Source organism: Mesocricetus auratus, unplaced genomic scaffold (genome assembly GCF_017639785.1).
Source record: "Mesocricetus auratus isolate SY011 unplaced genomic scaffold, BCM_Maur_2.0 Super-Scaffold_6730, whole genome shotgun sequence".
Taxonomy (NCBI): Eukaryota; Metazoa; Chordata; class Mammalia; order Rodentia; family Cricetidae; genus Mesocricetus; species Mesocricetus auratus.
The window spans coordinates 92,948,961-92,961,973 of NW_024429184.1; the positions used below are offsets into that span (position 1 = coordinate 92,948,961).

Sequence of the window (13,013 nt, forward strand, 5' to 3'; positions counted from 1 at the left end):
AACCAGAGAGGAGGAGGGAGTGTAATGTTTTCTAGGGGACTCTGAGCAGAAAAGAAAGAAAATGGATTGGACTAGAGGGTATGTTTCATGAAATATTCTAGGTGAGGAGAATTGTTCTGTGCTGTGGAGACACGATGGTCATGACTTCGGTCAATATTTCCAGGGAAGACACAAACTCACACGTGCGCATGCACGCACGCGTGAGCACACACACACACACACACACACACACACACACCTGGGCGTGTGCATGGGTGCACACAGACCCAAAGATGTCAGATTCTCTGAAGCTGGCGTCACAGGAGAGTGTAGCTGCCTGATGTGGGTGAAGCAAGTACTCTTGACCACTGAGTCATTTCTTAGCCTTTGGCATGGCTGTTAAAGCATTTTTTCTGGGTTAACTCATCCAAATGAGTTGATGATTTCTTTACCTGGCTAATGAAGGAATTTCTTTGATTTATCTTTTATGACTTCAATTTAGGACAGAAAAGAAAAAAATGAATAATGGAAATAGATTATGAAATTGAGCCAGGCATCTTGGTGACACCTATAATCTTGTGAGGCACAGTTGGGAAAATTATGAGTTCAAGGCCAATGAAACTGTCGTTTTTTTTAATGATATTTTCTTCCACCCTAGCTACCAAAATTCTAAGAGTTTAGTTTCAGGGTTAGGCAGCCAGATCATTGTTCTATAGTGTACTTCTAGCTCTAGACACATGTAAGTAGGAAAGAATCAGAAGCCCTGTTCTCTTGTCTTGAAAAAGAGAAGAGTGAATGAGATAAGTTGAAGAGATCATAGACCTCCTTATCATGAAGCTAGCTTGAGGATGAAGTGGGTAACACAAAATTGAGTAAGGGAAAATATCAGGTTCCAGACTGATCAAGTAGTGCAGTTATGCTGCACTAACAAAGTCTTGCAAGCCACAACAGCAAAAATTTGTTCTTGCTCATGAGGGAGGCTTATACATGGATCCAGGCTCCAGGATCTTAGGTATCATCAAGACTTCCTTCACTCATAGCTAGATGAAGAGAACAGCCAGATGCAAATTGAATACTGGCTTCTTGAGGGAAAGAATGCACACAATCTCCATTCACTTTCCATTGCCATATACACTCCTTCACTTGCCTAGAAGGCATTCAAATGCCAGTGAACAGACTACAGCTACAGTAGGTCAAGAGCCTCGAAAGGATGTGGTCTTTAGATCCCCTCTGTAGTTCAAGCAAACTTATAATCCATGAAGTCTACATGCTAAGTGGTGGTTTCAGAACAAGAACGGGCCTTCTAATAAAGTATGAACAGATGGTTTTAAACTGTTTCCAACTTTGAGTGGAAATAAAGGGACTGAATAATGTTTCATCAAAGACCTCTAAGGTTACCTACAAAAGAGATTGGGTTTCTCAAAGGCAAAGTTACTTCATCAGGATGCATCAGATGGCTGCAAATATCATTTCAACCCTGAGGTCTTGTGATCTAGGCAGGTACCTATTATTCAATTCCAAGATTTTAGGGTGTTTGAACCAACTATATCTACTGGAAAGTAGAACTCAAAAGTAATCATGAGCAGGTCTAAACAGGAGATTAATCATGACTCAGTCTCTCCAGAACTGTCCAACGTTGATAGTGGCACTTGGAATAATATGTTGTATAAAATCGAGAAAGTATTGTTACTTTCATAAATCATTGGAAATTCTGCCTCCATCCAAAGTCAAAATTGATTTAACAATTTCTTTATGGAACTCAAGTGAATGTCTCAAGAAGCAGTTTTTAAAAATCAGACATTCTGACACCATACAACCCAAAGATGTACTTAGTTGCTTCTAAAATGCTCAGGCTTGATCATCGAAAAGGAGCAGAAGTCTTTGTTTCCCATAATTAAACTATTATGTTTCTATGAGAAGAGAAAACTTTGTATGTCCATAAAACCACTGTAGTTCAGAACACACAATGGTCTACTATCTGAGCCAAGGTGTTTGAGGCAGTGTTCATTAACAATGCGTAGTCTGAGGGCATGAGCAAGGGAGAATGACCATAACATCTTTGTTCAAAACCAAGGCTGCGGGAAAGTCCCACCGCGGCATGGGTGAGGGCTGCCAGGAACAGCTAGATTCACAACACATTTGATTTTGTATTAATTTTTTTTACTGCATGCTCAGAAATCTTTTACTGTTGCCAGATTTTTTTGCAACCCTCCCCCACTTGGTTACATGAACCCCTATGAGGCTTTGATCCACAGTTTAAGGAGCTTGAACTGTAGAATAACAATAAAAAAAATGCGGTATAGGAAACACAAAATGAGTGACAATCATGCGTTATCTTTGTCAATTATCCTGTACTATACATGACAGTATGCGCCGTCCGGGACTGGCAGTGCAGTGGGTTTGTTTGCAGCAATATCATAAGTATGCCGAGCACCTTGTTCCTCAGCATTGCCCATCAGAGCAGCATCAGGCAATGGGGCCTTTCCAGCTCCCTTCTGATGCCCAGGGCCCCTATCATGTATCTGACCTTGGCCTGGACCTTATGCAGCACATGACTGCACTATTTCCTCTGCCATGTCTCTTCACTCAGCATTTTGGCTTCTAGTGTTGCAAGGAAAGGCTATCTATGTGCACGGCTGAGTCTTTGCCTGTTGGAGGAGACTCGTGAACTCATCTCAGAGCCGTTCAGTACCAAAGTTCGGCAATGTGCTGGGGACTTCAGTGATGTGGGGGATAATTTCTACCCTTCCTACTTTTTATTCTTCTAGTTAAGATTATGGTAACTCACGACTGACTTTTCAAAGAATCAGAACCTCCTAGACAGTGATCTCTTGTTTCTGTTTACAGTTCCTTACCAGCAGAGTCCTTACAGTCCCCGGGGCAGCTCTAATGTCATCCAGTGCTACCGCTGCGGAGACACCTGCAAAGGGGAAGTGGTCCGTGTCCACAACAACCACTTCCACATCAGATGCTTCACCTGTCAAGGTAGGAGACCGTGTCTCAGCTCGCGTCTCAGATTCTTGGCTGTTCCCTGCCAGCACATGCCTAGGGACAGAAAGAACAAGCTGTTGAGATATCTGTAAAGGCCAGCACTTTCATCTGAGAGCTCGCTCTTAAGTAATGTGGAGATGAGTGAGATTAGAGCTGGATATGTGGCTGTGAGGGGTAAAGAGGGGGTCCTGGTCACCTCAGAGGACGGGCTGGCCAGGAGAAGAGGGCAATCCTTAAGGCTAACTTCTTTTTTTTTTAATCATTTATTTATTTTATATACATTGGTGTTTTGCCTGTAAGTATGTATGGGGGAATCAGATCCCCTGTAACTAGAGTTACAGACAGCTGTAAGCTGTCAGGTAGGTGCTGGGAATTGAACCCAGGTCCTCTGGAAGAATGACCAGTGCTCTTAACCACTGAGCCATCTCTCCAGCCACCAAGGCTAAGCTCTACATCTGAAAAGACTACTGCTTGTGACTGTCAGTCAATTGGAGAGTGAATGATGGTTTAAGCTATCATGGATAGACCCAGTCTGGCTTTGAGATGTGCAGCTATTCTGTGACAGCATGGGCAGTCCTCAACAGAGAAGTCTAACGAAAGGAAAGATTGGATGGACTTTCATAAGGTTTGCCATTTGGAAACAGATGTTCTGTTGCTACATCTTACCCACATAGAGCTGACTCACAGTGTCCTACATCCTACACCAAGGCTAGCTCATAGTTACCAAACAGAAAGAATCGCTATAGCAGGAAGGGAGAGGAGCTCATCTGAAAGAGAGTCCTGTCGCCCACAAGCCATACTCTACTCTAGAGTGCTGGCGAACACTTCTCCTCATGCACCCCCCATCTCTGCCTCCAGACTACCAAATTCACAAAGCAGCCATTGCCATGGTAGACTGCTTGTGAATTTGATCTGGAACTTGTGACTTGCACCTGGTGAACCTGGGCCTGTGTTGTGAAAGTCTGATGTGTCCTTTTTGTTTGCCATTCCCTGTGACTGTCCTTTGGATACTCCTAGTCTGGTCTTCCCATGACAAGTTATATCACAGGTCCTCAAACTGAACCTTATCTGAAATGACTCCTACCTGTGTCATTATCTTGAGGCTTCCTTTTTGATCCATTCTAGGTCCTCAATATTATTCTTAAATCATGATCCCCAGGATACATTACAGTTCTCAAGGCCCAACAAACACAGCACACACTATGTTTCTGTCAATGGGACTCATACTGATTTGATTTCATAAGGACTCAATTCTTAGCATTAGCTTATATTGAATTTATGGTCAATGGAAACTTACAGTTTTCTTCTTATCCATAATTACCTCAGTCTCATGTATCTGAGATTGGCTTCCCTTGCCATGGAGAAGAATCCTAAATTCCTTTCTTTATGATTCAGCTGGGCTTTGTCATTGAGCAATATGTATTGCATATTCTCCGATTTGTTTATAGAAGCATATATACAATAGTTTTAATTTGTGTGGTTTAGATTATATATATATATATATTTATATTGAGAATTGGCAAACCCTTTAGTACACTTGAGCTATATAAGAATTTTGGTAAGTGACCATTTTTACATATCATAAATTGAGGCTGGACAGAAAATTTTTAAAAAGTAAAGATGTCATAAGGGAGGGACGTGTCATGTATCTCTGCAATCAATTTTCTGAAGACAGTGTTAGCAGTTACGTTTTGCTCAGACAAAATGTAACCATGGACCAGTGCCTGGATATGGCTTCTCCCTCGTCTGATGGTGTCAGCTCTCCATGCACAAGAGGACACACTACAGTAATCAACATCTTTCACACCCCAGCTTGGGTCATACTTGTTCATGTCCCCCTGTTGACAAAGCAAGCCATTAGCCAACCCAGACTCAAGCCTTAGCCTCTGTGGGGAAATCTGAAGTCTCAGATCGCAAGGGTGTGAATGCAGAGAAGGGAACCATTTGGCCGCGTGCACAGTCCTCACAAGGAGGCTATAGAGTCTCCTTTGATGGAGATTTTAAGGAGGAAAATAGACCATTATTTTTTCTGAATATTTCTAGGTCAGCTGCTTAGAGGTAAAACAAATGACAGGATTTGGGTTTCCTTCACTAACAAGTAAGGAGATTCGTTGCCTTCAATAGACTCCTCATTTAAAATTCTGAAATGTCTACGCGTGCTTCTTGCAACTCTTTCAACACAGTGTACTGTGTTGAGATAAAAGGAAGGAACCAGCAGAGGTCAGAAACAGTCAGGGGAGTTGGTAGTGGAACAGCCAGTGCCAGATTTCATCCCGATGGTTTGTGCAAAGCCTTGGAAGTATCAAGCTTAAGTGGATCATGGAGAAAACCAGACCGGCTAGAGTCATCAAAGCTGGGATATAACAGGAAACCATACAGCAGAGGGCCTACTCACAGTGCATGATGGGGAAAAATGGCTCTCAAACAAAAGCAAAGAGAATAGCAAGGAAGCTTGCCTAATGGGTCTAAGGAACTGAAACATCGATGCAACTGTCCATCCATTACATGATTCACGGAGGATACTCATATTGTGTATACATTTTATGAGTCAAAGTATAGTTTTAGTTTCTGTGAATAATTTTATTTTCAATATGCCATTGCTAGACATGAACATCTAACAGATCCCTACAAAGCAAGTTGAAAAGTGTTAATAAACACATAGATATACATCAAAAAACTAACTCCAGGGCAAGATGGTGCATGAAACTTCACAGGCGAGAGGCTTGGCCAAAAATAAAATGCGTATTAAATGAAAAAGATTTTAATAATGGAAAAAATCTAAACAATGAAACATCTCACAAATAGTTGTTGAGCAGCTTAGCACCTGAGAAGTGAGAACTCTAAATATCAGGCCGGAAACAAAAAAACTACAAAATAAAACAAACCCAAAACAGGAGGATGGAGGCAGAAGGACTAGGAGTTGGAGGTCATCCTCAGCTACACTAAGTCTGGGGCTGGCCTTGAGTATGTGAGCCCTCTCAGAAAAGAACAAAGAAAGCAGCATCCAGGCACCTGCAGATGGGGGAATCAGAGGAGGTCCTGCAGGGTCTGCAGGGTGCCTTACCTGGAGATCCAGGAATCCTTGGAGATTGGTTCATTGTGTGGCATACTAATTCCACCTTGATATCCAGATGCCGAGCCTGCTTAATGCTTCTAGAACTTTGAGGAGCAGGGGGTATGGTTGTCACAGGAAGACTCCCTCCTGGACCCACACTCCAGCCCCAGTAAGAGCAACTGTGCTCGCTGACCAGCAAGAAGGCCTTCTTGGGTGACAGAGTGGTCTCTGGTTCACCATCCTTGTTGCAGGCACTGGCAATAAAATGACTAGTAAAAGGCAGAGCCAGAGGCTGAGTTGGGCAGGGCAGGAAGAGGGCTCAAGGATTGGCTAATAGAGCAAGGCTGGACAAGGTCTAAGACAGGGTGCATGCGTGCTCAGTGGTGCCCTTCTGCCTGTGCTCACGTCATTATAACTAAGTCTCAGCTTGCTCCTCCAGGTTGAGGCTGGTGGCCAGGACCTTGCAAGCCTCCCAGTCAGGGTAGGGGTTCACTTGGAAGTGTTTCTTCAGTAACTGATGCTGCTCAAAAGTGGTATTGATGACCCAGTGTATAGGAGAGCAGGGAATGCCAAGGAGCTTCCATCGTGACTGAAGCCTCAGTTCCAATCAGTTCAGGTGTTTTCCAGAGTCAGAAATTTAAAACGTAGTTTCACACTTGACAAACAGTAAAAGAAAATAATAATCCTTGTGGAAGGAACTCAGCTTTATGAGAAAAATGAGTAACTCAGAGACAAAAATTCAAATCATGGAGGAGAGAGGTGACAGAAACAATGGAAAGTGCATATTAAAGTGTACATTATCTACAACTGCATGATAAAACTCTGCAGGAAAATATAAAAGAAGCAGCCTACATACATCAGAGTGAAACCTCAGGTCATCAAAGATAAAGAGGTGATCTTAAAAGTAACCAGAAATAGCAGACAGGTTATCTGCATATGAATGGTAAGTAGGATGACAGTTGACGCTTTAATATCAACAAACAAGCCAGAACACAGAAGGATGTTCTTTCATGTGTGGGGAGGGGGCCTACTTGTCGAAGTAGGATTATATATTCATAGAAACCATTTATCTAGAACAAATACAACCCCACATATAATGTCATACTTACTGGGGGGAAGCTGAATTTTTCCCCATAAGATAAAGGGAAGATGGTATAATACTCATGACTAATACTCAATGATATGCTGGGTTAGGCAATAAAATTAAATTTAAAAAGTATACAAGTTGAGAAGAAATGATGAAAAGTTTCCAGTGCAGATAACACGATCTCATGTATAGCCAAACCTATGTAATACATGAAAAAACTAGTAGAACTAATAAATAAAAAATGTTTCAGAACACGAAATCAATATTCCAAGCCATTTGCATGTTTGTGCACTGGCAGTGGATGATTGAAAATAAATTTGAGAGGGTTATAGATGTAACAGCTCAGTGGTAGAGCACTTGCCTAGTATACACAGGTTCCAAGTTCAATTCCCAGCACTACTACAAATTAATTAAAACTGAGGAAACAATTCCAGGGGCTGGTGGATAAAGGCACTTGCCAACAAACCTGCCAATTAGAGTTCAATCCCTGGAACCCACATGGTGGAAAGAGAGAAGTGGTTCTCAATAACATGTTCTCTGATCTCCACACATGCACTATATCATGCACACACACACACCACAACACACAATAAATTCAGTTTTTAAAAATTCTACTTACAATAGTAAAATACACAAATAAATATAACAAAACATAAAAATTATGACAACCGGAAAATACTAAAGCAAACAGAAAACCATCGCATCTTCATAAATCAGACTGCAATACGGCTGAGATAGCTTGAGTTCAGTTGGGTCAACATAATACAACGCCTAGTCACCTCCAGTTGTCATTGAGTTCAGTTGGGTCAACATAATACAATGTCTAGTCACCTCCAGTTGAGTTCAGTTGGGCCAACATAATACAATGTCTAGTCACCTCCAGTTGTCATAACAATACCATAGACTGGGTGGCTTAAAAATAGAACATTTTTTGGCATTTCTGAAAAAAACTAATAGTACAAAATCAGGATGTATTTGGTTCTCATGAGGACTCCTCCTGACTTGTAGAGGCAGCCATCATAGTAACAGTGTCTCTACATAGTAAAGAGAAGGTGGGAGGAGAGAGAGAGACAGAGACAGAGACAGAGAGACAGAGAGAGAGACACAGAGACACAGAAAGACACAGAGAGACAGAGACAGAGAGAGCTCCTTACAGGGCTCTACTCTCAAAACCTCATCTAAACCTAAACCTATTTATCTTATGACAACTTTGTCCCCAAATACCATTAGAGTGGAGGGTAAAGCTTCAACATATGCATTTTGAGACAGCATAAATCAGTTCATAAAATTCATAACAAGTTACAAAGAGCAAACAATGAAAAAGAATATTGAAGACACAGTACTTCTCACAATTAAAACTTGCTACTAATGAAAGCTAATAAGCGTGTGGTGTGGTGCTAGCACAGGGACTGACATACCAATCTAAAGAATGGAATCAAGTGCCCAGAAATAAACCATTCCATTTATGGCCAGTTTATCTTCAACGAGGGTGCCAAGATAATTCAATAGAGAAAAACAAATTTTTCTATAAATGGTTCCTGGAAAACTGAATAATCAGGGACAAAAAGGAAAGACAGAAAATAAACTGTTTCTTACAAATACACAAAAATTAGCTCAAAATGGTTCAAAGACAAACATATTGGCTAAACTGTAACATTTTAAAGAGAAAATAGACTAATAAATCATTGTGACTTTGAACAGGGCACCTGCTTCTCAGATAATACTAAAAGAAGACTCAGCAAAGGAAAAACAGGCAAATTAAACATCATCAAAGCTTAATTTTATGCTTCAAAATACACCCTTGATTTTTTTCTTTTTTGAGACAAGGTCTCATTTTGAAGTCTTGGCTAGCCTATAACTCACTATCTGGCTAGCCTCGAACTCATAGAGATCCATCTGCTTCTGCATCCCAAGAACTGGGATTAAAGGAGTATGCCACCATGCCTGGCTTAAATACGCCCTTAAGAATGTGAGAAGATAACAGCCCAAGTGAAAGAAAATATTTACTCATCAGATATCTAATCAAACTCTGTGTCTAAGCTATGTAAGGAATTTTTACAATGATAACGATAACCCAGTATCAAAACGGGCAAAGGAAATGACAGTTCTCCAAAGAAGTTACATAAATACCCCCACAAACACATAAAAATGCTCAATATCATTAGAATTCAGTGACAGCAAATCAAACCACAATACACACAAGTTCTTACACAAAGGATGGCTTAAATCAGAAAAGTCCAATACAAGTGTCGAGGAGGATATAGAGACATTGCGATCCTTGTGTATTGTTGGTGGGAATATAAACAATGATGCTACTTTAGAGACTGTCTGGCAGTTCCTCAGATTAAGCCTAGAATCCAAAATTCCACTCCTAGGTGGTTTTCATTTTAAGAAAAAATGAAAACAGAGTCTGTGGAGATGATTAACAGGAGTGAAGACTGGATCCCCAAAACCATGTAAATCCAAGTGATGTGGAGATAGAAAGTGGAGACGGTGGATTCCTAGGAGCTCATGAACCAACTAGCCTGCCTGGTGGGAAAGCTGCAAGCTAAATAAAAGTTAGAAGGCAACTAAGGACCAGCAGTCAAGGTTGTTCTTTGATCTCCATTCCTGTGCCACGCACACAGGTACCTACATCTCCCACATACACAAGTGCATACACATACACACATACAAAAAAAGAAGTGAAATATTTCACACCAAGTATTATGCATGATGTTCATAGCAGTACTACTCATAGTAATTGAAAAGGGGAATCTCAAACATCTATCAACTGATGAACTAACTGATAAATAAAATACAATAGAATATTATTCACCAGGAAAAAGGAATGAAATGCATTCTCCATTGTAAATGGACCTTTGAAACATGTGGGAAACCCATCACAAATATGTATTTCAATCTACATATATGAAATACTCAGAATAAGCAAGATTACTGGTTGGAAGAGATGAAGAAATGTAAGTACTGATTTATAATGAGTATATAGTATATTTCATATGTGATGAAGATATTAAATACACTAAAGTTTACTAAATATGGTCGAGTTATACATTTTAAATAGTTGAATTTTATAACATGGAATTATATGTCATTAAGACTGGTCAAAGAACATTTATAGACAAAAGCTGAATTTTGCTTCAGCAGGCCCTCATTAAATGAAATTTTGGAGTGTGTTCTGTAGGCAGAAGGAAAGGGACCCCAAGATGGAAGAAAAGAAATGTAAGCTGCAATGATTAACAAAACCTTAATGGAAAACAGAAAATGCTTAGCAATGATGAGAGCTAAAGATATGATGCAAAAACTACTTATATTAGAGAATATTAATTACTCAGAAAAAAAGCATATAGCCTTAAATAATCACAACAGAAAAGAAGTCTGAACATTAGCGAACCAAATACCACATTCTAAAAGCTTGAAAAGCAAAGTGAGTATGAGGAAAACAACAAGAAGGAAATGGTAGACACCACTGAAAATGACAGATCAACAAAGCCAACGTGGGTTCTTTTCAAGTATAAGCTAAATAGATAAAGTGATTGTAAAAATCATTTAAATAGAAAGGAGTACGCAATGGGCAAAGTTAAAGTTAAAATCAGAAGATACTACAAGTGCTGATGTAGTGAACACATCATACTATCAACAGTTCAGAATAACATATTTTAAAACTTGGGTAAAAAAAATTAATCCTGTCAAAAGTGAAACTTACTAAAAGTCAGTTTAAAAAATGTTTTAAAAAGTCAGTTTTAAAAGCTGAGTGGTCCTGTAGCTCCCCAAGAAATTGAACCACTGGATCTTCAGTTAAAACTCTTTTGCAAAAAAAGGCGGGGTCAGTAGCAAAGAACTGGCTAAGCAGAACTTTCTTAAGTTTGCAAACCTCCAGTGAGGTGATATATCAGGACAGTGGTAGTCAATAGCCAATTCTACGCACACTCTCACCCTAAACCATAAGCGTTCAATGAACCAAATATCCGTTGGCACTTCTAGACTTAACTATCAAGCCACAGAAGTGCAAGAAGGGGAGCAGATTAAGCAACACCACAAAGTACAGCCGACAAAACCCAAACCCTAGGGAACTTTAGAAGAAAGGTGACCCGTTGCAAAGATAGCTCGGTGGTTAAGAGCACCTGCTGCTCTCACAGACCAGGATTGGTTCCTAGAACCTACACAACCATCTGTAACTCCAGTTCCAGGGACCCGATACCTTCTCCCCTCTGAGGGCACCAGGCATACACATGGTACACAGGCATACATGTACTCGAATGTACAAAATCAGGTAAATGCATCTAAAAATAAATTTAAAATGACAGTGCTATACTGAATAAACTATAGATTCAAAGCAATTCTAGTACATTCCATAAAGTTTCCCATGGAAACTAGGAGTCTGTTAAAATTGAATTCTTGGCAGAAGGTCTGTGATTATCCATGTCCCTAAAGAATAACAGCGAAGCCAAGGGCCTGTCCTACCAGCCATCACCGCTTATTGTTAGTGTGTAAGTTGTTGACACCCAGGGTCTTGGAATAAGGACTGGTAGCTAGGCCATCAGAACTGAATATAGAACAAGAACAAAGCACATAAGGAAACAGGTCTGTTGCTGGTCAGTGGAGAACAATTAAGCAGCTTCATAAACAGCACAGACATGATTAACTATCCATGTGGGGGAGATTGAGTCCCTACTGTATATCCCTCACAAATGTTGATTCCAGATGGGTGGACTGCAGCCATATGAAAAGCAATACAGCTTAACTTCTAGAAAACAACATCGAGGCATCCTTCTAGGGTTTGGGAGTAGAGAAGCATCTCTTAAATATGGTACAGAGTATTCAAGCCATAAAGAAAACAATGGTAAATTAACAACGTAAATACTGAGGTGTGCACCAGGGTCTCAATGATAAAACTCACGGCTGAGCATCTTCCAGACACATGCTGCTCTGGGTAATGTTAACTGTTAATTTGTCACAATATAGAAACACCTTAGGAGAGCGTCACAGTGACAAATTGTCTAGGTCAGCTTGGCCTGTGGATATGTCTATGGGGCTTGTCTTGATCATCAATTGGGTTAGGTAGATCCACCCTGAATGTGGGAGACACCATTTCTTGGGTGAATACTCAGCCCAGGGTAGTAAGCACCAGCAAGACGGGAAAGGCAGGCATGTTTACTCTCTCTGCCCTTGACTGTGGATGTGACTGGACACGTGGGGCTGCTTGAGCGCCTGACTTGACTTCTCCTGTTGACAAATCAGGTCTCCCCAAGTGTTGGTGGTAATTAGGACCTTTGGGATCTGCTGGTGGGAACATCAATTAAGAAAAAGAAAAAAACCTAGACAGCAGATAGCGATGCTCATAGCAGCTTTTCGTAAGTGCGGCACTCGCCAAAGCTGGTTCTTGGCAGTGGGGCAGCCTGCAGCTGCGACCACCCAGCATGACTTAAACACACAGCCCCCCCCAGACTGTGCGAACACAGAAGGGTACACGCAGAAGGGTCTGGCAATGTCAAGTTCAGACACCGGCTATTCTAAATGATCTATTATGTATAGATACATCATAAATGGTAAACCTGCAAAGAAAAGCAAAAGGATAATAAACATCCAATCAGGGACCGTGTGGGGAGAGGGCACTGTCCACAGGCAGATTCCTCGGGTGCTGAGAATGTCCTAGTTCAGAAACTTGGTTACAAACACATGGCTGCATATTTTAATTGTTCTTTAAACTGTACGGATGTATTTTTCCGTGTGTTATATATTTCACAGTTAAAACGTTTTAGATATTGAATTAGATTGTCCTCCAGGCCCTTCAAACTATAATCTTGAAATTTTATAAAATCCAGTCTTGAACATCTTGATTTCTCTGGAAGGATCCTAGACTCACACACCTGATATCTCCATAGTAACAAGCCAGCCCCC

At 40.7% G+C, this 13,013-nt stretch overlaps 1 protein-coding gene across 10 annotated transcripts in view; it reads left to right on the forward strand.

Annotated features, from left to right (window-relative positions):
• The window catches only part of Ablim3 (actin binding LIM protein family member 3), a 113,021-nt gene that overhangs the window by 37,339 nt on the left and 62,669 nt on the right, over nucleotides 1–13,013 (forward strand). For all 10 annotated transcript variants that reach the window (XM_005074675.4, XM_040741729.1, XM_040741730.1 and 7 more), the window contains one exon: nucleotides 2,827–2,964. In XM_005074675.4, coding sequence (XP_005074732.1) covers nucleotides 2,827–2,964 — 138 coding nt within the window. The remainder of the gene's footprint in view (nucleotides 1–2,826; nucleotides 2,965–13,013) is intronic.